The following is a 24,179-nucleotide window of genomic DNA, read 5'->3' as shown; positions in this document are numbered from 1 at the left end:
GTAGGTGTTGATTAGCTTAGCATAAACACTGGAAGCGGGGGAAACAGCTAGCCAATGCTCTGCCTACCAACACCCCTCAAGCTCACTAATTAACACATCATATTACAAACTAAGCTTCATAGTGACACAGACCTGAGCGTGGAAATAATCATATTTCACAAAATGTCAACACATTTCTTCAAAATTCAGAACTTAAAGTCTGTGAAAAGTCTAGACATATGTCAGGTTTACAGCCCAGGTAAACAGTCATGTTCCAGTTGTCATACTAATGCAAACTATTCACACAGCAGCCATTTGAATTAGCAGAAAAGCAGGAAAAGCACAGGTGTAACTAATATGATTAATTATGGCTCCGTTCCATTTAGGTGTGCCCATGAGCTATTTCAGTAAGCCAGCATGCAAAACACCAGGGCCCTGGCACTGACATTCCTACATGGAATACACCTATCACAAATGTTATTAGTTAAACATGTGCAAAGTCATAATATCTGCTTCTGAGTTACATAACCTTAATGTAGTACTTTTTTGATGGGAGGACGCATTGCTGTCTTATTATTTTATTACATTTTTACAAATATTTAAGCTTACTAGCGGTATCAATTAAGGCTATGTTAAAGATATTATTTTTTAGTTTTATGTCGATCAAAAAGAAAATCAAATGCTAATAATTTGAACTTTGGATTCCTTGTTTCTGTCATTTTACAAGCAAAAATAAACAGCAGTTGGGGAGTTTTGGGTTTGGACTGTTGGTTGGACACAAGAAGCAATTTGGGGACATCACTTTGGGCTCTTGGAAATTGGGATGAGCATTTTTTCAAACTGTTTGACATGTTATAGAGGGAATGATTAAACGATTAATGGCAAAATTACCAGGACATTCATGCTTTTCACTCCATACAGATTGCCGCCTAAGAATTGTATTGCTACATTAATACAGTGCAAGTACAGTAGTTCAAGGGTTAGAATGTTATCAGAACCTCCTCAGCCTACACTTGATATCAATTTTCTCATATGGATACAGTCCTTTTACCAGCGTGCCATCCTTTTCAACTCTCCCTCTGTCCTGCCAGTCTTTTGTCTTCTTAGCTGACACCATTTGACCCAACACGTTTTCATTTGACACCCTCCCATTGTCGCTGTGAGCTGCTTCGTCACAAAGCTCCACATCAGCATGCTAACACGTTGCGCTTCACTTACTGCCAAAGGAAACATGCACTTTTGGCCTCTGAAGTTTCTGAAGTGTCATTGCCAATGCCTCTGTTCTGGTAGATTATACTCTAACTTATTAAAATACTTCTTTTTTGGAAGAGAGATCATCCACATTTGTTAAGGGAGAATTATACATTAAAGACTCTTCTGGGCTCAGATCTAATAGCTGCTCGCCCTTGAAGAGAGCAGAGAGACTGGTAATGTTGAGAGACAGGAGAGCGGGTCGTGGAGGATTGCGCATGTTTGTTTTTTTTTTTGTTTTTTTTTTTACCTCATATTCTCTCTCTGAGTGCCGCATGCCATTTTATGTGTGACAGCACAACCATGTGTGTGTGTTTGTGCGTGCGTGCATGTGCGCAAGTGGATCTGTCTGTGTGTGCCAGGGTGGGGGGGATGGGGAGGGGGGGGTTAACACAGAGCCACAGCATCTGCCTGTTTTTCTGACACTCCTTTGAAGTCTCTTTGATTCTCCCCAGTGCCCGCTAAAAAAGACTTCAGACACTTTCTGTCTGATTGCCTTAACATGGCGTTGTCCTGGGATGCCCAGGCTTTTGGGGAGAGGGAGGGGGCAGGAGGCAGAGCACAGACAGTGCAAACCAAAGTAAGAAATAAAGCAAGTAAACCAAGGAGAAGTAATGAGGATGTGCAATAGCTGGGGAATATGTGCAATATAGGTAGGGAAGTGTGAAACACCACAACTGCAATGCATCTTTGAGTCACGCACAATCCACTACAATGATTTTTGCTTGTTGTTAAGTGCAGGGAATGATTATATTATACCGACAAATGGTACTACCTGTGCTGTTCTATGGTTGCTATAAGTGGGCTATTTGAGGACAGTGAACTTGTGAACTTTTCCAGCTGCAACAGGGAGAAATGCACATAGTGGAAGTGCTCCTACTGCACCTTGAAGTTGAACAAAACCGCCTTCATCAAACCAGAAAAGCGATGCAGTTTTGGCAGTACGGTATCAAACCAGTCTGGTGTTTCAGAGGCCGCAGGGTTCTGCTGATTAGCAATTCCCACTATGTAACGTTGGCTCTCACTGGCAGTGCTATTAAAGGGCCTCTTCTGGGCAAAGTCGAGGCAGAGCAGTTCAAAAAAACCAAAAGGTCAGGAGAGAGGGTCAGGCCATCGCAGCAGCACCCACACAATCATCCAGAGGAAAAAGGAAACATGCAAGTGTGTTTGTGAAACTTTGTCTGCACTTTGTCTGCAGTTCAGCTGTAGACAAACTCCTTCAAACTTGGATAGTGAGTCTTAAATCTTTATCCATATCAGCATACTGTGTATCTATCATTAAGTTGATGCCACGGCTGCAGTCTGGAGACATTTGTTTCTTTATTTTCACCTTACAAGACACAGGGTATCACTATTTCTCTTTGTCACTCTCAACTTTATCAGAGAGCTTTTGATATTTTTCAGTGTAGGAATGTAAGAGTGAACTCTTCATTAGTACATAATAAAGGTACATTCAAACATAAATCAGTCTTGAGGATGCACAGTAATGGAAAAATAGATCTTGAATACTGTAGCTTCAGCTAAAAGTAGCACTCCAGTTGACTTTTTTCTATCTGCTCTGAAAAAAAAAGAATATGGAGAAATGTCATCCAACCCTACAGTTTGGATTCATGCGATATCTGCAGGACCGTACTTACCTGAATCATCTTTACATTTCTATCTCTCTCTCCTTCCAGAGGATTTCAGATTTGGAAGCCGAGGTGTCGAGTCTCAGCGAGAAACTCCAGGGTGCCCATGCACATCATAAGCAACAGCTGGCTGAGTTGGCACTACTCCGGGAGGAGGAAAAACAAAAAATGTTCCTGGACAAAGAGGCATCCCTGGACCGACTCCGCTCTGACGTGGAGTGCATCCGCAGCGACCTTGAGAGTAGACACCAGCAGGAGAGGGACGCTGCGCAGGAGAAGGTGGGTGAACGGTAGGAGGGAAACACTGAGTTTCCAATAGGATACTGTCTGCATACATCACATTACATTACTCTTTACTGCCTGTGGATGAATGCCTGTTTACATTAAAGTGGAAACAGATAACCACTCACACACACACACACACACACACACACACACACACACACACACACACACACACACACACCCCCCGCCAACTTCCTGCTGGTTTCAGTTGGCATTTTTCTTGGCTCTGCTGTCGCAAATATAACCAGATCATTTTCTGTTTCCTTCAGAGTAACAACTGCTGACAGTACTGGACAAAAGCATGAGTTTAGTCACATAGTCTGTACTGGAGATATGAAAGCAGATAGAAATGTTCCAGGCTGACTCCTTTTCCCCAGGAGACATTGTGCCTGGTGGCAGACAAAATAACATAGAACAAAATAACACAGAACATCCTAATGCTGGTGGTGTCATTATTTTGTAGCCCTTGTACAGTCAGCACCGATTTCGCACTTTACTAGTGCCAGTTTAAAGTTCAAAAATTTCAGCTTTAACATTAAAGTGAGTTGAATGGGTAGTTGACTGCAAGAGAGAGGGCATGACACATCTTTGTTCGGAGTTAAGACAGTTTTTCAGCCTACGGCTGTTACAACATGTTTTGTTATATTGTTTTCGCAGTATTCCTGTTCAGACAATCAAGCTTTTTTTATCATTTGTATGTATCACTTACTTCCACTCCCACTCTCTCTCTGAACATCTGCCTCTGCGTGCATCTCCTTCTCCCATAGATATTTGTCAGAGAACGTGTGAACAATGTTGTCTCCCTATCAAGCTGTTGTTATTCATCAGTGTTGTCAGTGAGAACAGGTTGTGTTTGTGAGTCTGCGTGTGTGGGACTGTGACAAGTTATATAGCACTTTTATGCAACGCCTTCTGCAATTCACCACTCATTCGCATATACACAACACCGATGGCAGCAAGTTATTATGCAGAGTGCCGGCCATCAGGAACTCAGTGTTTTGCTTAAGGACATTTGGACAGGAGGTACCAGGAATCAAACTGCCTCCTGTGATTAGTGGACGACCCACTCTACCTGACAGGCCCACAGGTGGAGGAAGGCAACCCTAACCAAATGTGTGTTGTTGTTAAACAGCTAGCACAAAAGTGTTAGAGTGGGGTGGGCTGGGGCTAGTTTGTTTGCATTCTAAAGTTTCTGCTATATAAATAGACTGAGAAACTGTTATTTTTCACATCCTGCTGAGGATTTTAGGTTGTATTTGAATTTTCTTTAGATCAGATTTTGACATATTGCCCCTTGAAAGCGTCCCTATTCACCTCCAGCAGGTCATTCCATATCTGAGAGGCCCATATAAGATAATGGGTATAAGATAAGACTCAACCCAAAGAGCCTTATACCTTTGCTACAGCTTGCAACTGTTGTAGTATTTTACTACAACCTGATCCTTAGACAGAACGTTCAATAAGGCAATGATGCTATTAGCATTTGTACCACATGTACTTAATGTATTTGTAGAAATCAAGTCATTTGGTTGACCCTCTTACCATCATAGGATATACCGACATAGTGGGGAAACCACAACATTATCAGTTTAGTCATTATCCAGCTTTGCTTTTTGCTATCTTAGTGAACCAGGAAGTACTTCAATAAGAACTTCTAAGGTCCCCCGCTTCCTTTCTCCCTGTCTGTCTCATGTTTGCTCCCCTCTTCTCTACAGAAACTGGACCCAAGGCTGGGAAATCACTCATAATCTTGTGCTGGTCTAGCAGGAAGCTGACCTAAGGTGGTGTTGATCAGAACCTAATCCCTCGGCAGGGCCCATCAAAGAGAGCATTTTTCATTAGACACCATCCCGCGCCAGCTGCGCAGCATTAGTCCGGGAATGCAGGGACCTCCAAAGCACCCAAACGGCCATTTTGGCTCCATATGGCACACAGAGCCAGGAGGTACTGAGGGGAGAGAGGGCCGAGGGAAAAGAGTGTTCTTATTACAGGGTAATCCTCATTTGAAGAAATCATGCCATCTCTGTCAGTCCCTTTTTTGATATATGAAAGATGTTTTACAGCTAAGAGTTATTTTATCCTGCTGGCGCACTTTAATTCCTCTCTCTCTTTGCTCTTTTTCTGTACTCTGGGATAAAAATGACCCACAGTTGTCGCGGAATCTGGAGTCGATTCAAAGCAGTGCGGCTGAATGTTGAACTTAAACTGATAACACTACAAGCAATGTGCTAGTTTTACTTTTTATGAAAGAGATAAATGATTTCTCCATCCTTTTTTTGTCAGCTGAAAGTGCACACATGCAAAAAAAAAAAAACCCTCACCAAAGGTTGAGCGTCTTACTTTCCCCCCTTTTTTCTACTTTCTAATCTGTGTCCAAGTTTGACTTCGGAGTGGGCAGGGAGAAGTTTCACTACTTCGTTGTGCCCTGCTTTTTTTTCACATGGGATTGAAGTCAGCCAGCTCTCAGATCCATATTGACTGGTTCGGCCTGTTTTGTAAGCTGAAAATTTCTCATTCTTTTGATGCAGACAGAAATGCTGTCCTCTGCAGTCCACCATGCTCTTGGAAGCAGAGCCTGGGCAGGCCAGCTTTTCCTCTTTTTTTTTTTTTTTTTTTTTTGAACACATCTCCCAGATCCTGGAAAAAAGGCCAGAGAAATCCATTAAATCCATGAATGGATTCCCATCAAAGACGCATGCGTTTAAGGGAGAGACAGAGGGATACAGGGGGATGGGGTTTGGGTTGGGAGTAGACAGTCGAAGCTGTTGGAATGAAATAATGAGAAACAGAATATCAGAGGAGATAAGATCAGACGTTAAGATAGTTCCATGCATTTGAGCTGCATCAAAAAGATGGCGAAGGAAAAGCGATGGAGGTAGACTGAGAAGAAGGTGTGTGTGTGTGTGTGTGTGTGTGTGTGTGTGTGTGGGGAGGGGGGGCTATTGAAGTTTATCTTTTTGAATGTGTGTGTGACTGTGTTCATGGGTGAGACTGAGCACACACAACCTCAGACCTCCCAATCTCCGCTCTCCACTGAGGGCCCTGTGAAGCTGCCTCTGTGCCTGATAAAGACACCTCATCTCTGGGCCACAGTGAGCACGAATCCTGCCTCTCACTCACACCACCACCTCCTTATCTAACTTTTTTTTATTCTACTCCGCACCTCCTCCGTTAACCACCACCACCACCACCTAACTGTGGCAAAACCTAAAACACTAGGGCTGTCTGTAAAGAGTTGGCCTTACTCGAAATCAAGGCTTGTCTTTGAGGAAGTGTGGGAACACGTTTTTTTTTTTAACCACATGCTCACGCTCCACTGTATGACCACTAGCTTATAAAACACAGGTCATATTTTCAATCTGTGCTGAACGAAAGGAATTATATAAGCTTAGAGTTTAGTTAGTGGAGAAAAGGTCTTTGTGTTGGACCTCTTCACCTTACACAGCTGTGTCCTACTCACTCCCCGCTTGTCAATACTAGAGATCTGAGATACAGTGAGACAAAAGATCAGAAGGGCTCAGGTTTGATAGGAAGTGAATAACGTCTGGAACCTTGAATTAATATTTTCTCTCAGTCTGGAGAGCATGGCTCTTTGAACTGCAAGAGGAGATTAAATGTGCAAATTCTGTTTGATATGTTTGTTCGGACTGGAGAGTTTGTGTGTGAGAGCGAGAACGCACACTCATATGTACTTAGTATGTTTACATATTGCACATGTGTGCATATGGCTGTTAATTGTTGCCAAACACCTGCGTAGTAAAGTGGGTCTGCACAGTGACAGAGGACGGGCTGAAGCCCACATCTACCGATGATTCCTCGAGCAAGTAGTAGAAACATAAAGTCTGAGTGTGTATGTGCGTATTTGTAGTACTTCCATATGTGTGTGTGTGTGGTGTGTGTGCACGTGCATGCCTACTTTCAGTTCAGATCAAAGGGACAGGGCATTTCATCAAACACTAACCAAGTGTGACAAAACTACCTGGAGGCAAACATCAGCCAATGAGAAAGCAGCTTTTTGGCATGCAGTAGCCAATCCCTGCACCCCCTGTCACAGCAGCAGTGTCCCTCTGGCACATGGTCCCACATGACTTGTTGACATGAAAGGCACGACAGCACTCACTCTTTTCTCTGACACACACACACACACACACACAGGTTTGGCATTAGGAAGCTGTGGTATGAAGGCCTCTGTCTTGCAATTAGTCCCTTTTTTCCCCTGCAGGTTTTTGCGTCAGGGAGATGAAGTCTATGCTCATCCAAAAACTTGAGAGAGTCTTCCTTTAAAGTTAGGTTGGTTTGGAGAGCTGAGGTGGGAGGTTCTTTTTGTGCAACTCCTTATGAAATGACATTGAATTGTAAAGGCTTTTAGATGATGATAGGAATGAAGTATCTGTGTCAGTTTAGTTTCCTAAAATGCACCAATATGAAAACTTTTTTTTGTAATGCAGAAACATGCTTGGGATCGTCTAGAATCATTAAATTCCCAGTTAAATGTACTATTTCAGTGCACTGCTGTACTTTTAGACAATAAAGCTTAGTGTTAAACTGTAAAATATCATGCCTCTGTTGCATATCTGTAAGTGTTTGATATTTGAATGATCATTGCATAAAGCATGTATATATCGACAGACATTGAAATTCTAACTTTTTACTTACCAATATCGATATCATTGGACCCAAATATTGATATGTTGGTTAGGCTCTACATGAGACAGCCAGCGGCACTCAAGGAGCTGATGTTCTTTGGTATCACGTCTTATAATAAACATATAATATAACTACAGACTAGGGACCGACAAATATGTTTTTTTAAGGGCAGATACCAATAATTATTATCAAAGAGGCCAATAACCAGTATTTGGAACCGATGTTCATTTGCAGCAAGTCTTCATGGAAGAAAAACAGTGATGGTATTGGTATGGTATTGATGGTATTTTCTGCTATTTTGACTACCTGTCCACTACATTTTTTTGATCAATATAACTAGTGCTAGTAACATTGCAGATTCAAATTTTTCAGTTTTCATCGGCTGTTGATGGCAACACACCACAATCAGATGGTGTAACAGGACGAGTGAGAGATTGTTTCACCAGAGCCAATGTAAATACAGATGACTGCAAAGATGCTGAATATCAGCCCGATAATCGGTCAATCCCTACTACAAATTCAACTTGGATAATGCACTGTGCATACTCTAAGTTGACTAGTTCCATTTGATCAAATGTGTGGCCTTCTCTTGATATGATGAATCCAGATTTTCTTTAAACCTCAGTTCATGGTGGGCTGCGGTTCTTTCATGGTGTCTTCCGTGATCATTTGTGAGCAGATTCGGTCTCCCACTCACATACGATTCCATCTGTGAGAAACTGCTGCTTAAAAGGAAACTTGTTTGTGATGAGTAACACAGATGGGGAAGAGGATTGCAGTCGCAGTTTCAGCAAGGGCACAGACTTCAAACCCTCATTTAAGTTGTTTGGCAAAAGAAAATCATCTGTATATAACTTTTGTTTGTTGCAACAGAGCTGACTCGGCGATCGTTTTATGTGGCCCAGGACCCATCTGCTTTCGCACTGTTTTTCCAAGTGTGGACACACGCGTCTCTGACCGTCCTTATATGTGGTTCCGCTGATTGGATCTTAATGCATCTTCAGCGCGTTCTTGTTGTGCATTCACATCCATATTTAGAGCCGTGCACTTGTGAGCAGACCACCCAAGGAGCTTTTAGTGCAAAAACATGCAGACAGCTGATTTTTCTAGATTCTCACTGAAGTTAGGGTTCCACACATTGCCAGCCTTCATGCTTTGTGCTTCTTTTCTAATTGACACAAGGAGAAAGTCCACAAGTAGTGATGATACATAGTATCATAGTATCATACAGTATTTTGAACATGAATGTCCTTGTCTCCACATTGGTCCAGCCCCAAATCAAAAATATACATTTTCCTTACTTGCACTGCTTTTTAGCCATCTTGATTGTTCCTGTGTGAGTTGCCAAGTCTTGGCTATATCAGCTGTAGAGATATGTGCAGTCTCTTGACTGTAATGGAACTAAGCTACTTGTCCTTGAAGAGCTGTGCTATGTTTTTGGGGGGTAGTTTAGTAAAAAAGACAATAGTTCCTACTAGTGATGGACCGATATATTATAATTCTAGACCAGTTTCCATTGTTTAAAATAACTATTTGACCAATAAGTGCTACATCACTGATTTATTCTTAACTTTGTTGTCATTGTTATTTATTATTCCTGTTCTGTGATGGAATTTTTTTTTTAAAAAACCTGTTTATAAAACTAAACATTCCTTCTGTTATTTATTAAGCTATCTTTGTATACGCACAAATTCAATAATCTACAACCATTCTGACCCTAACCGAAACAATCTAGATTGACAAACAGCACAACAGGTAAAAGGACAATTCCTATTTTATTATTATTTTATGGTAGTGAAAAATAGCATGCTGGAAGTGAAACTAGGGAGATCTGGTATGTCCATCCATCCCCACTCACGTTGATCCCGACCCTCTTATCACCACGCTCTGTCAGGCTCGGCTAGCATACTGTTCACCCTCTCAGCCAGAAGATGGTGGTACGAGGTTGTTGTCATTGTTGTCGCCATAGTCACGTCTTGTTCTTCCCTCTTTGCCCCCCTGTCACTGCTGACTTATTAGGTTGGTCCTCTGCCACTTGGAGATACACCAAATCACATTATTCAGTCGGTCATGGATTAGACAAGGAGGAGAGAAACACAGGCTGAGGGAGGATCAAAGAGGGCCCACATTCACCTCACACTAACAGGCTAACTAGGAGACAAAGAGATGGAGGAGGCAGAGCAGAGGATCTGATTTTAGGGGAGAAAGCAGTAGTTTGGGGTGTTTGGTGATGCGGCAGTCATATTATTCAAATGGTGTGTCTGAATTTAGCATTCGTCTGCCGTCAGTATATGTTTACGTCACAGCTGCTGCGCAAACACACATTAAAGTGCTCAGGATTGTGTTCCTGTGTTTGTGTATGAACATATGTTATGTGTTTGTGTGCGTGTACGCATGCCCAGACCTATCTGAGCTCCTCGTTTTCCTCAGTGCACCATCGGGCCCGGCGGCGGAGAGAGAGAGCGAGAGTGACTCACCCAGCAGATGAAAGAGTCAAAGTAAAGGCTCTGCCGTCCCAAAAAAACATCACACGGCTCCCTTGCTCACTTTTTGAAGTCATCCAAGAGGAGGGAGGGAAGCGACACACTTTCTCAATCGCATTAAAACATGGCGTCAGGCAGCTCCCATCTTGTTGCACGCTATAGATTACACTTTGGTTTGAAGTGGAGTTTTAAGTGGGACACCATGATATTGGGCTCTTGTTTTTTTGGGTTAAGTTTCTAATTCAACTCGGAATCATCCTACATCTGAACATCAGGCAGACTTATTGATCAAAGTTAAGGATGGAGGCATAAATAGATGGGGAAGTGAGGTCTACCTAGGAAGAAAACTAGACAGATATCACAGTTCGATCAAAGTTCAATGACCAAGTAGAGAAACTTTACATTTCCTTTAGCAAAATACAGTCATCTCAAGCTAAAATGATAGTTCAGGTTTTTCAAGTGGGGTTTACGCGGTACTTTTCCATAGATGATGTATTACCTACAGCAGATGGCGGTCTGCACGTCCCCAATTTGGAGAAGCAGCAGGAGGGCCGACGTAGGATACTAAGCAATGTACAGCTATGGATGGTGTCAGCAGCAACATTTATTTTAGCCACCCTAAAACAGGCCAACCTAAAAAGAAAAAAAAAAGATACACTATTTATAATGTTTTCGCTGTTTTATCTTTCCATCAGATATTCCTTTCCAACGAGAATCTGAAGCTGTTTTATCCGTCCTTGCCCTGTTCAAAGGTACCAAACTCCTCTGACAAAAACTGCAATTTTACCTCAGAGAATATTTGCAAGTGTACCACTGCCTCCATCTGTTAGTTTGTGTTGATTTGTGACTTCAGTGTTTTAAAGAGTTTAAACAGATTCACCGAACCCTCTCTTCTGCGAGGTAGAATTACTGTTTTCGTCAAAGGAGTCTGATAGCTCTGAAAAGAACGATAAAACAATTCATCATAAATAAAATATTTTGTTTCTTTTGGTGGGGCTGGGGGTCCCATGCCCAAGGTAATAGTAGGGTAAACACTGTAAAGGTAATCCACTGACTATGGATAGGTTCCTTATACAACCCCACTTGAAAAAAACAGCCTGAACAATCCCTTTAAGATCTTTGCCCATGTAACAGTTTACACAAATCTGTACACAGAAAACCTGAATGAGACACTTTTTCTGTGGATTCTAAGTCCGTCCACCTGCTTGTGTTGAAGCAATCTGCGATTCTACACGCAACTCCATCCATTACACATTCACCGCCTCAAACCAAATTTTTTTTCTTGACCCTGTGATGAGGGTTAGATGTTAAGCCCACTCACACTGATGCTAATGGGTGTAATTGGTTTTCTGATACCAAGAACCGGCTTGTTGAGCGCGCAGTCTCTGAACATTCTGCATGTCGTGTGTGTCGGCGCGTTTTGATGTATGTTTATCCACGTATGCCTGTCTGTGCTTGTGCCCGTGATGCATTATTTCTGTACTCTGTGTGTGTGTGTATGAGAGAGATGCAGCGGTGACAGTGAGCAGCGGGGATTAAGAGAATCACTACTGACAGGCAGTGATGGCAAACTGTGAAATGGAAATAAAGCCTCTTGTCATTACAGCACCAACTCGCTCTCTCGCACACGCTGATACACAGCAAGACAGCAATGATTACAGACAAACGAGCAAATAACATCTCCCAGCTCTCCCTCGCTGGCAGATTGAACTCAAATTGTTATGAGAGACATGCGTAGTGAACAGAGGATTGTTTTGAATGCTTACAAATACCGCTGCCACTAAAACTGAAGGCTTTGTGGAGCAATTGGGGGGGGGGGCAACTTCTCTTTGAAATCAGTTCTTTTTTTTGTTTGTTTTTTTTGTTTGTTTGTTTTTCAAGAAATGCACCCTATAGACCAGATCCCTGGTGTGCATTATATGTCGTGCGTGTGTAGGGTGAAAACGAGAACAACCATTAAATTACCGTCTTTACTGTAGGTGAGTCATTGTTGCACAAACACGTCCCCCTCCTTGACCTTATCACCTGTCAGTCGGATGTCGAAATTGTCCTTTTTTGTGCGCAGAGTTACATCATCCTTGCGTCAGTGTTTTTTACGATCTCCTGTCAGAGTTCAGCTGTAGGACGATGCTGAAAAAACATAATTGCTCTTTAGCAACGCGAGATGATTGGAAACATATCGGGGGGGAAAAAATGCCATATGGAGGCAATATCCTGCCCGGGACTATAGACTGCACTATACTGGAAACAGACACACTTGACTTGAACGCACACACAGATAGAGTTATCACGTGTTGGTTGCATTAACTCTATCGAGAAATGTTTACTTTGGTTTCTTCCTCCTTTAGCAGCGGTTCACTCCAAACAATGGGTCTGCACACCTTGAGCAAATTTCATTTCCAGGCCGCTTTAGATCAAACTCTGGATCTGAGCTTGGCCTTCATGCATCCTGTTTGTCCATTGTCCGTGTTTGAATAAGCTGTGTGCATATCTTAGCTCAAGTGTGTGTGCGTGCGCGTGTGAGAGAGAGAGAGAGAGAAAGTTGTCACCCTGTTGTCCGCCACCCCCGTCTGTCCTTTTTTAAGTGCGCACTGTGTGTGTGCGCGTGTGTGTGTGTGTGTGTTTGGCCAGGTTCCCACTGCAGATTATTAATTAAGTTCTGGTAAGCGGTGCATGCCTTGCCTTCAGATCCACTTCTACTCTCTTCAGCACACGCACACACACACACACACACAAGGACCCGCACAAAAACGCACACACACACACACACTTCAAAGCAGCCGCACTCCACACACAGCTAGGATTAAGAGGCGATTGAAGAGCCTGATACAGCCTCAAAGTGCCTTCAGCACCAAAATGCCTTTGGCAGGGCACAGGTAGTCTCTTTGAAAGTGCTTACACACACACACACACACACACACACACACACACACACAGAGCTGGGCTTTTAATTTAGCTCTGATTTTCCCTTTGTATTTGTCACAGTTCTGTTGGGCTATTTTTCCTTGCATGTACTATCCATATCTTCATCTATTTCCAGCCATTTTGAATGTGTGTCTGGATGGTTGAGCTGTATAATGTATGATGTTGTATAATGCCTTCCTGCTAAATTCCCCCGAGTGGCTGTAGGTAAAAAGGAATAGGCTAGTAGCAAGCTCTTTATGTTTTCATGAAACATCTGAGCCTGTTTGCATGTCAGTATGGCCATATGTTTTCCATGAATCCACTCACGTGAAAACACAGGCATGCACATTCACCTCATTGCCTCACAGTCAGTTGTAAAAGTGATGGGGATGTATAACTTTCATGTAAACATTTTCACTAATGAGCCACATTTAAGTCTCATCTTTTGCTATAACTCCTCTCAGAAATGTTGCCTGCTTATAAATGATCCTTGAAGAAAATCTCATAGCAACCACCACCACAGGGTCATTTCAAGTGCGCTGTGGTCAGGATGGAGTGAGGGTGGGAATCGCAGAGTACAAGCCGTTTCCCACCGGTGCGAAAATGCGATGCAGCAATATGGAAAGTTGGCATACGTTTTATCTGCATGGCAACTATGCACACCAGGTCCAGTGTGAATTACCCGTGGTGCCTTGTTCCAAATCCTTCCCTGTTACTCCTGTTTGCGAGGTACACTTCAAGGTCAGATTTTGGTCATTTACATCCAAGTTCCCCCTGGACCACAAATGCCCCTCTCCATGACCAACTTGTAGCGTAATCAAGTAAATATCCCAGCCGTTGGGCGATCTCAAACCATATATTGTCCTTGACTTGGTTGTTGAGGTAGATGCTGTGAGACCAAATTTTGACCTGAACATCAGCTGGAACAAGGATTTCACCTGTCAAAGAGACATTTCAGCAGACATTGAGGTCCTTCCAGTTTTCCACTAAAATCAATGCTTGGTTTGAAAAGGCTTTGGCTCTGCAATTCTCAATACAGTATAAGACAAGAAAAAAGTTGCCTTAAAAGGGAAAAAAGCAGTGTCAGATTCACAGAATTTGACAAGTGAGATGAAACAAAGTACAAGTAAATGTACATAATTTGACTTACTGCCTGTTTCACACAGAGACTGCAACTTGTCAGTATCCACATTTGCCATCATCCTAATGTAAAACAGCCATAAACAGGCAAAAGTCCAAACTACAGAACAGTTCTTGAGTTAAAATGCTTAATGGAAGGGTGTTACCATGCTACTGAAATCTTTTCAATCCGTGTAACTCTGCACTGCTGGTCATTATCCCCCTGTTGTCATCCAAGTTATTTAACTTCTGCTTACCTTAATTCATTCATTTGATTAGCGCCACCATGAGGAGTCAGTAGTGATTCAATAAGTCAAATTTGCAAGACAGTCCACTGTGAGCGCTGGCTTCTCCTCATAAAGATGTCAGTATTTGGCACCAGTATATCAATAATGTATCGCAAGGTGAAGTTCTTCAATATATTGCCATATCACATTTTCTTCCAGCCCAAGGATGGAGCACTTTCGCAGCAGCAGAAGGAGACAACAAATGTCTCAGCTGTAAGGGAAAAAAAAAACATAGGAAGCCTCCTTTTGCGCCCCACTCCCACACACAGTCCTTCCTCTCTCGCCTTTTCTACATCCTTCTTTGTCTAGCCCTCTCTCATCAGCTGCTATAGGGCCCCTAGGGACGAGCAGGCTGCCACTCAAAAGAGTCCTGGCGCAGGAAGACAGGCCGGTATCCTTGGTGACGGCTCACTGTTTCAGCGGTGACAGGTGTGACCGCTCCGAGCGGGACGCCGTGTTTGTCAGGAAGCGTTTGGATGGGGCGCAGAGTCCAAACGCAGCTCAGGTGTTGATGGCTGCGAGGGGTGCGTTCAATGAAACGGTGTGTTAGTGGGTTGTCTGTCTGTCACCGGCTGTCAGGACAAGAAAGCGTGTGTGTTTGTGCATGTCGGTTTGTGCGTGTTGGTTTGTGTGTGTGTGTGTGTGTAGATCAAGTTTTTTTTTTATATTGGTATTTTAATGTTTCCCATTTTCAATAAACAGGAGTTTCTAACAATTGAGTGTTGTTATACTTAGTTGCTTCAAACATTACTGACATTGCGAGCTGCTAACTGGGCAATAGAGAATAGAGAGTTTCTCACAGTTTTTAGACTTTCTTGCCTTTGCATGAGATGAAATGCATCTTCAGGTACACATGCAGAGAAATGAATTAAAATTGTGTGTAGCAGGCATGCAGTGATGCAAAAGAACCCAGTTATGTGGTGTACAGTAACTATGAACACTTGGATTTTAGCAGAAGAGTTACTATGTAGTTTTTGGTTGAGACATTTAAACTCAGAATTTTAAACTTGCCTGCCTTTCAAATAATGACCTATATCCCACTTTAATTTGGGCCGTAGTCTTTCTACAGCACTTGTATAGACCCTGTCACCTTGTATACAGGCAGCCAGCCATTTACATCCCCATAGAATTCCAGCACTTCACACCTCATTATCTCACTCCACTTGTTCAGCCTATCACTGAAACTCTGGCTTCACAACGCGGCGAGCTGAATGGAGACAGGTCTTGTATTAGACACTCGCAGTCTTTGCTTCCAGCTGGCTAGCTTCCCATAGAGCAACAACTGAAAACAAAGAGAGGAGCGCCGCTCAATAAACTCCTAACAACAATCTCCATTCACTCCGTTTCTGTCTCCACCATGTTGTGTCTCCCGGCTTCTCCTGATCGTCTCTCTTTTTTCCTCCTATGGCTAAGTGGCAGTTTCACATTAGCCTGCCCCCCCCCTTCCACTTGCTCCCCTTCTTGTAAAGTGATGAATTGTTGGCAGGGGATCAAAGGGGGAGTGGTGCCCACTGTGCACCATGCCCGTCACTACCTGCTGGCACACATGAACCTCGGGACGGGCACCGTGCCAAAGAGGCCACAGGCCTGCACCGTGGGGACACGCTGCCAAGTGGCAGAGGTCAACATGAGTGTGTTTGTGAGTGTGTGAGCCTGGGCAGATTGGGCGGGTAGCGTGTGCACATCCTGACAGAAGATTCAATTTCACAACCACCTCTCTCTTTGTGTCTCTCTATCCGTCTGTCTGCATATCTCTTTCTCACACTCCCCTCTCCCTTCTTGTTGCAGACCAACAGCAGGTTGAAGCAGATTGAGAAGGAGTACAGTCAGAAGCTCGCCAAGTCTGCCCAGGTAATCGCTTTTTCTCTTCCACCCTATTTCCCACCCCTTTCATTTTATATGCTTCTTTTTCCCCAGAACCGCTTGAGAGATTCGACAAATGTACTGATGGGAGGGTTGAAGAAAGCACGCATGAAAACACACGCATGTGCACACATACTTGAACTCGCAGCAAGCCCTCCCCGCCCTTACCCTGGAGCGCATGTGCACAAACACACATCCCATGTCATATGGGCATCAGGGTTGAACAGACTTCCGATAAATAAATCTAAACGTAAAAGTAGAGATGTTTGTGTTAAGTAAACGCATGTCTAAATCTCCACTGTCTGGTGTCCAGAGGTGTTACACCAAAGTGTTGATGTGGGCCTTTGTAAACACAGGTTAACATTGGTGGTGATATGTTGCCCCCAATTTGTTTTGAGTATGAGGTGGCCGATTCTTACATATTGCACTTTGCATTGAAGCCAATGACAACATCACGGTCATTACTTTTTATATATTTTACTCCAGTCTCTCCTTAAAACCAATGGCAACCGAATGATGTAGTGCTGCTTGTTAGAGTCGCTTTTTGGACAGGGATCCACGTAGATGAAATAATCACAAGAAAAACTTCGAGCCACTCTCTTTAAAACTATTAAAATGCCTTTATTGTCACAGCGTGGTCATGTTACACTTCAAAAACCAACTCAGATGGGTTTTGTTACACTTAACAGTATCTTCTGTTTTGAAACTAATTTATAGTGCAGTCTATGATCTGACCCTTTGATTATCATAGCACCAAATCAGCACTGGATGAATTTGATATATAATCGATATGTGTTGTGTATTAACGGCATACTTTTTCTTATATATAGAATTATAATCAGATCGCATATTGCAAATATGAGAAGTTTACTGAGTCTTTCTTCAACTCTCACCATGTCATCTGTGATATCATGTGGCGCAAGTGGCAGTAGCCTGTGTAGCATTGTGTAAATCACTATGAAACAATCACTTTGCCTAAATTTTGTTTTATTCACTTTGTCCCCTTTCTGTTAGCTAGTTTTCTCTTCTCTCTCACCCGTTACCTCTTTTTTTCATCCCCATACCCGTTTCCCTTCCTCGCACCATGGCATCATCGAGGGCCATATGTTAAACATTACTGCTCGTCTCCTCAGACTGAGCCCATTTAAAACTGAGGTAATTCTTCCCCCCCACCAGGTATATAACTTCCAAGGACACACTCTGTCATTCAGAAAGATGTCTTGGAGAGTTCAGCCCGCTTCTCCCTCCCCAGTTTAAAAGATCCAAAACACCCTAAGTAGTGTTTACATTACAAAAGAAAAGAGTTTTCCTCTTGATTATGAAGCAGGGTAAAATATCACAATCATTTGGCCGTAATTGCGCCTCGTTACCCAAAGAGGAGATTCAAAGGGGGGAGGGGGGGTGTTGTTTTCCTTTCTTTCTTCTCCTCTTTAAATCCCCCCATTTTGGGTTGGCTGGCAAAGGCACAGAGTTGAAAGCGGGGTTGACAAGCAGATGTTGTGAGAAAACGGTAGCTTATTAGGTTACACAATGCTCGACTTCAAAAGAAGTCGGATGCTGTGCGAAAGTTCAGCCGTGTTTGCCCGCTATGGCGGTGCGGTACGCCACCGCAGACAAAGCAACAAGTGATTAATCCTCTGTTTTGGGGACACAAAGCTGGCACAGGTTCAACAAACAACACTCTCTCTGACATTAGAGAAAAAGGCTCGCAGAATTCGACACCTTTGCTGAAGTGTGTTGGTATACGGAAAGGTTATGCTGAAGGTGTGGGGTTTTTGGTGCAAACACATTAATATGCGTGATTAATGCAGGATATTTGTCGTGGGCTTGGGCGGCTTTGTTTTAAAAGGTAAAGGTGGAAGCCTCCCTCGGGGCGACTCAGTCAAATGTAAACAAGAGGCCTTTGAACCTCAAAAGCTAACCCCAGTTGTTAACCCCTCCGTGTCTGACAGGGGGCATCGCTCTTGAGCTCAACTGCATAGCTAATAGCCCAATTAAAAACATACCACACCATACATTATCCTGAGGGGACTGGAGACGCACCACGTAAGGGTATATGTTTACGTGCATGCGCGCACACACACACACCTTTCTCTTGGCTTTTGTCTGTCTTTCTCTGCCTTCACACACACACACACACACACACTCACACACACATAGACTCTCCTAATTAGTGTCTCTCCGATCCAGTCCTGTGTGTTAAGCGTCTAGCTGTGAGTGGTCCTCCTGGGTGACCTGTGAACTTAACAGGGCTGTGCTCTCTTCCCCCTCTTAATGATCAGGCTGCAGTGGGTGGTAGCTTCAGCACTTGTGGGAGATCATTACTTTATCCCTGACCGTCCACCATGCGAGTAGGTAGGAGGCGGAGGAGAATTTGCCATGGGAGGCCCAGTACATTAGAGGTGCCATGTTCAGGAAGAAAGAGGTCGAAGTTCACTCCATATGCAAATATAGCTCATTTATTGCTGCACAATAGTGGTTAAGTTCCACAGACAATGTTCACATGTGACCTCTTGGGCATGTATTAACCAAATAGGATCTTTTGCATTATGTATTCTTTTTGATGCATTTTCACTGCTTAAAAAATACTTGAATACAGTAATGAACCATCCTGCACTGCTTATGCTGATTATTGCTCATTGTTAAAGTTGCTTCAGTCAGTACTTGTATGTTACCAATGAATTGTATGTTCTTGCGTAGTGTGACGGGGGGTCGAATGTAGGGATGAACAAGCAGAGAATCATCAACTGAGAACTCAACATGCCGTTTTGCTCTATATCAGGGCTTTGTTTTGTTTTTTACAACCCTCAGTTTTTTTTCCCCGGCTCATCTTAGTCAATGTTGTTGACATAGTTGGCAACTGTTTCTATAAAAAAAAAAAAACACTATTTAACATTGTGGAGCATTTACCAAGCAAAGACCAAAATATTTCCTCCAGTAGTTGGTAGAGACCAGTAAATAGTTAAACAGGTAAAGACTGTACTTGGATTACTCACAAATACAACAGGTCGTATAAACAGCACTCTGGATGCTTTGGATGCTTTTTAAATCACTGAGCAAATCAGAATTGTGTTGGCAATAAACCCTCTGAAATCCTCTAAAATGTTTAATAACTATTGAACCACTAACCCCTTCCATATGCTTTCAAAACTCATGTATAGTGGATCCATTCATCCATTCTCAGACAAAGCAAATGTAGAATTTGGACTTTAATTGAGCCAGACTGAAACTTAAGATTCTCCTCGCTTGATGCTGAAAGCTGGAATACAGTAGGTTAGGAATAACAAAATAAATACAGCAGAGTCTGACGCCCCAAAATTGTTCTCGGTCTCTGACCGCTGCGCTCTTTCAAAATTAGCCAACAACTTCTCGCACTTGTTAACATTGCAGAGAATCTACTGTGTCCATCACTATATGATTATTCACCTTTCTGTTTTCAAACAGTTGAATAAACACAGACCTGCTCATTTCTCTTCTTTTTTTACCTCAGGTTCATGGAGAGGTAATCCCGCCTTTAGCCCGAAACAGAGATGCTAGTAGGCTGGGGGAAAAGACAAGTCTCACCAGACCAATTACAGACTTAAAAAGGCCTGGCTGGCTATCAGACGGAGAGAAAGGTGCTGTGGCGTGTATTTATATATATATACAGGAATAACAAGACAGACAGCTGAGTTCACTAGTTTAGTGTGCCGCCACCGCCTGGGGCTGCAGACCGGCAGATGCAGGGAATCCATATTGCAAAATAATTATTACGCCCAGAGAAGATGTTCCATAATAATGTGCCATTTGTTGCTTTCATGTGGCTTTCCCACTGACAAAATAAGCCTAATCTCCCTCTCATCTCTCTCTATCTGTGGTCTAACCCACACCACTCTAACTCCCACACAGTGTGCAGATTCCAGCAGGGCTAGTCCTCCAGAGCTTGAACACAGTAAACAATTATCTGTCTAGCCCAAAGCTAGCAGCACCCACCCCCCACCTATGTCTCTTTCCCTTTCGCCTCTCGCTCCTTTCCTTTCCCTCTCTCTTTTACTCTCTCTCATCTCCCCTCTGCCTTTCCCTGACAGTGGCTTAAATAGAATGTTAATTTTGACTGGAGGATTTCAAAGCTGAGGCACTTCCTTTTCATCTTGGTGTGCACCGCAAGTTCACCAACACAAAGTCACTCTGCTCTTCAAAAGGAAGTTGTTTTTTCCTTCCTGTCTATTTTTTTTTTTTTTAACCTCCCTCTTCTCTTTCTGTCTCGTCTCAAAAAAGACACAAGACATGAGACTCTGGGAAAAACAGTGATTCAAGGTGATTGTGTGTTCCACCCGAATCCATGACAAATGTGAGAATCTGTTGCAAGTCATTGTGAGAGACCAGTGAAATGAAGCAAACCAGCAATTTTGTGCAGGGAACGTTTAGCATTTTGCGTCTGGCAACAGGTTGATTGCATAACAGACATTAGCATAAAAAAAGTATGTCTATCTTATAAACAAGAGCTGACATACAGCTTCATTGTTTAATTCACTCACTGACCAGTTTGTTTAACATGTTGTGGTCAGTTGTCTCTGTGCTGCTTAGTAAAATCAAACACTCGTGTTTTTGTCTCACCTTTAGCTAATTGCGGAGCTGCAGACGTCTGTGTGTGACTCAAAGGAGGAGGCTGTTCGTCTGCAGCAGGCCACGGAGAAGCAGTTGGAGGAGGCGAATGCTCGATGGGATAAAGAGAGGAGAACAATGGCTCAGCATGCCGATCAGGCCAACAAGGTCAGTGTCTGGCACCCACAGGAGACCACTCACTTAATCACACTTAAAGGGTACCTCCACCAATTTCACATGTGTGTTCACAGGTGTCAGAGAGAACGACTGCACATGTGAAAAAAGTAGTTTAAAGCCTGTTGTGGCTCCAGAGGAAGCAACATGTGATCTAATGAATTGCCTATAGCAATGTCAAGTTGCATCTTGGGTAATGTAGTAGCAAGGTTTTGAAAAGCAGTCCACCGGTATAACATTGCACTCCTATAACTCTGTTGGATATGAAATGATGATAATTGGTACAGCTGAACCAGAGATAACACCTTTTTTATTCTCGTTTTCATACCCAGGCACATTACCCACAATGCAATTAAGCCACTGAGTGACATCACTGGAGAAAATTTATTGGATTTGCAGCTTCCTCTGGAGCCACAAATATACTTAATACTACTTTTTTTCACATGTGCGGTCGTACTCTCCGATACCTCCAATAAACACTTTTTAATGTGCATAATCGGTGAAGTTGCCCTTTAATGAAAACTGCATTGATCAACACTGATCACAAGAGAAACAAAATTTCTGTATTTCTGTCCTTTTTTTTTTATTTTATATGACTGAAAAGTGTACTGAATGTTGCAAAGTTTCACTCCTCTACACATCATTTGTTCTGTAGTGACACGTAGGGATTTTTGATACATCCCATAATGTTATAAATAGTGTTATTAAGTTGTTTGATTAAGTCATCACTTGCAATAATCCAACGCCCACAAAAAGCTGAGTTTACATAAGCAGTAAGTTAAGTCTGAGTACTACATATTTTCTTTTTACTTGTCTCTTGCCACTTCAGTACATGTAAATACACTGTCAACTACAATGGAGAGGATTAAAAACTGTACTTCTAGTCGCGTCTGCACAAGCTCCAGTCAACCTTCAAGCTGTCTGCCTTTTTATCCATTTCTCTTTATCTTCCTATCTTCTCAATCTCCTTGCAGTCTTATGTGCTTCCTCTCCTGTATCAGTGCTCTTAGCAGTGTTCACCTGCAGAGTCAAACCTTTCGACTCAGAGGAAGGAGGTGGGCACGGGGGGGGGGGGGTGCAGTGGGCGGTTAACCGCATCCTCCAAAAAACCTTGTCTGGATTTGACTTTTATAGAGTAGACACGGGTCGCTTTTTCTTTTGTTAAAGCACAGGCCACGGTTTGTATGCATGTGCTCTGTCATTTTTATGGCTGGTTGCAAACTTCATAGTGTCTTTAAGTGGCTTGTGTGCTCCATGTCTGGCAGAAGCTTATAAAGCTGTCTGCTGCACCCCACTTCTGCAGTCACAGTCTCTTTGTATCAGACACCATTACCTTTAACTTTTTTATTTCTCACTGTTTATTCCGTTATACTTAATTAACCCTTAATGTGAAATTCTCTTATTAGAAATTAACAGTTTTTTTTTTAAAATGTGCAGATGAAACACATTCTGTTCATTGTTTATCCTGCTCTGCTCCTCGATCTTCATCCTCCTCCATGTAGATTTCTCTTTCGGACTCACAGGATCTTTTATTCTGCCTCTTGCCCTTAGCAACCAGACTGGGACACAGTGGCAGTTGATTGGGTGTGGCCCACTAAATAAAGAGTTGTTGTGTCTGGGATCAGGACATGTTTCCAAACACAACCTTGTCTGTTTGTGGTTGCAGCTGCCCCGTATAGCAAGGAGGCAGGTCCATGAGTCTCCCTTTAGGTCTCCATCTCCTTTCGGGCAGCCCAGACGCCCCGTCGCTCAGACACCAGCTCTCTCCTAAAGCAGCCAATCTGCTCTGAGACGAATGCGTGAAATATCCACATTTCTACTGTTATCAATGCACGGTTTACTGTAAAGACTGATGGTGGTTCAGACACATTCAGTGTGCTCAGATTATGATCAACAAAGCAGCAGGAAGTCTTTTCAAGTGGGATTACACGCATGCAAAGCACTGCGGGAAATGAGCTGCTGACTTTTTTCAATGCTCAAGTGGGACAGTGAAGCGTCACCTAATACTGAATCGCAAAATATTTCTATAATGCAGGTAATGAGTGACACTTAAAGGTAAACCTCATGTGTAATATTTGCCAAATTTAAAAGAAAGTCCAAAAAATTAAGAATTTGTTGTCTGCACTGTTTTAAAGTTTATAATGGTGGTGATAACTTAACAACTTACAACATCTTAAATTATGTGATTTTCCTTTGGGAGTCTGGTGACTTTCCCCACGATGACAGGGAAGTAGACAATATTGGTTAGTCTTTACTGTATTAGGTCAGTATAATGTTGTCTTTTCATAATTATAGTCGAACACTTTTTACAATAAAAGAAAGAACTTCACATTTTGTTTGTAATGCCAAATTTACAAGACGACTCAGATGAGTAAGAACTTGCCGTAGATGTTTGGCAAAGACTCACAACATAAATTGTGAGATTTTCTTGAGGGAGTCTGGGGATTCTTGGGTTACTATTCAATGGTGAAATCGGTTGAAACAGACAGTGTGTTCACAAACATCTGCCACATACCTTGACAGGTGAAGTGAACCCAAACATGTTATTTGCATTAAAGTGACCCACATGGAAATCAGATAGCATGTAATCCATTATGGCTGTTGTTGTGGCTTATCCTTCTTCCTGTTTCACAACAGACATCAGTTGAGAAGTCCTGCCACCGAGACCACCTCTGAATGTGGGCAGAGCGATGCCTCCTCAGTGCAACACACTCGGTGCATTCATACCTGTACTTATAGCTGTCCATTTGTGATTGGATCACCCAGGACAGATGTTAAAACCAGGTGTAAACAGGCCCTTAGATGGACAATAATTCATCCCTAAATTACTGTAATCACCACGAGATTTTTGTCATTATGTTGTGATGTTTCCTGTGGATTTAAATGTCACTTTCAGAGAGACTGGGTGATACGGACCCTGGCTGCATTTGCTTATATTGTAGCTATGTTGTCTTGTAATCTAACTATACCAACAC

At 42.7% G+C, this 24,179-nt stretch overlaps 1 protein-coding gene across 8 annotated transcripts in view; it reads left to right on the top strand.

Annotated features, from left to right (window-relative positions):
• cep112 (centrosomal protein 112) overlaps window positions 1–24,179 on the top strand; it is a 103,570-nt gene that overhangs the window by 58,158 nt on the left and 21,233 nt on the right. For 5 of the 8 annotated variants that reach the window (XM_037090037.1, XM_037090035.1, XM_037090032.1 and 2 more), the window contains 3 exons: window positions 2,907–3,137; window positions 16,372–16,434; window positions 21,049–21,198. In XM_037090037.1, coding sequence (XP_036945932.1) covers window positions 2,907–3,137; window positions 16,372–16,434; window positions 21,049–21,198 — 444 coding nt within the window. Of the gene's footprint in view, window positions 1–2,906; window positions 3,138–4,858; window positions 5,383–16,371; window positions 16,435–19,936; window positions 20,064–21,048; window positions 21,199–24,179 lie in introns of those variants that run through there. The other 3 variants (XR_005073032.1, XM_037090036.1, XM_037090039.1) reach the window with 3 other exon arrangements.

This window comes from Acanthopagrus latus, chromosome 23 (genome assembly GCF_904848185.1).
Source record: "Acanthopagrus latus isolate v.2019 chromosome 23, fAcaLat1.1, whole genome shotgun sequence".
Taxonomy (NCBI): domain Eukaryota; kingdom Metazoa; phylum Chordata; class Actinopteri; order Spariformes; family Sparidae; genus Acanthopagrus; species Acanthopagrus latus.
This window is presented reverse-complemented; position numbering and strand designations above follow the sequence as displayed.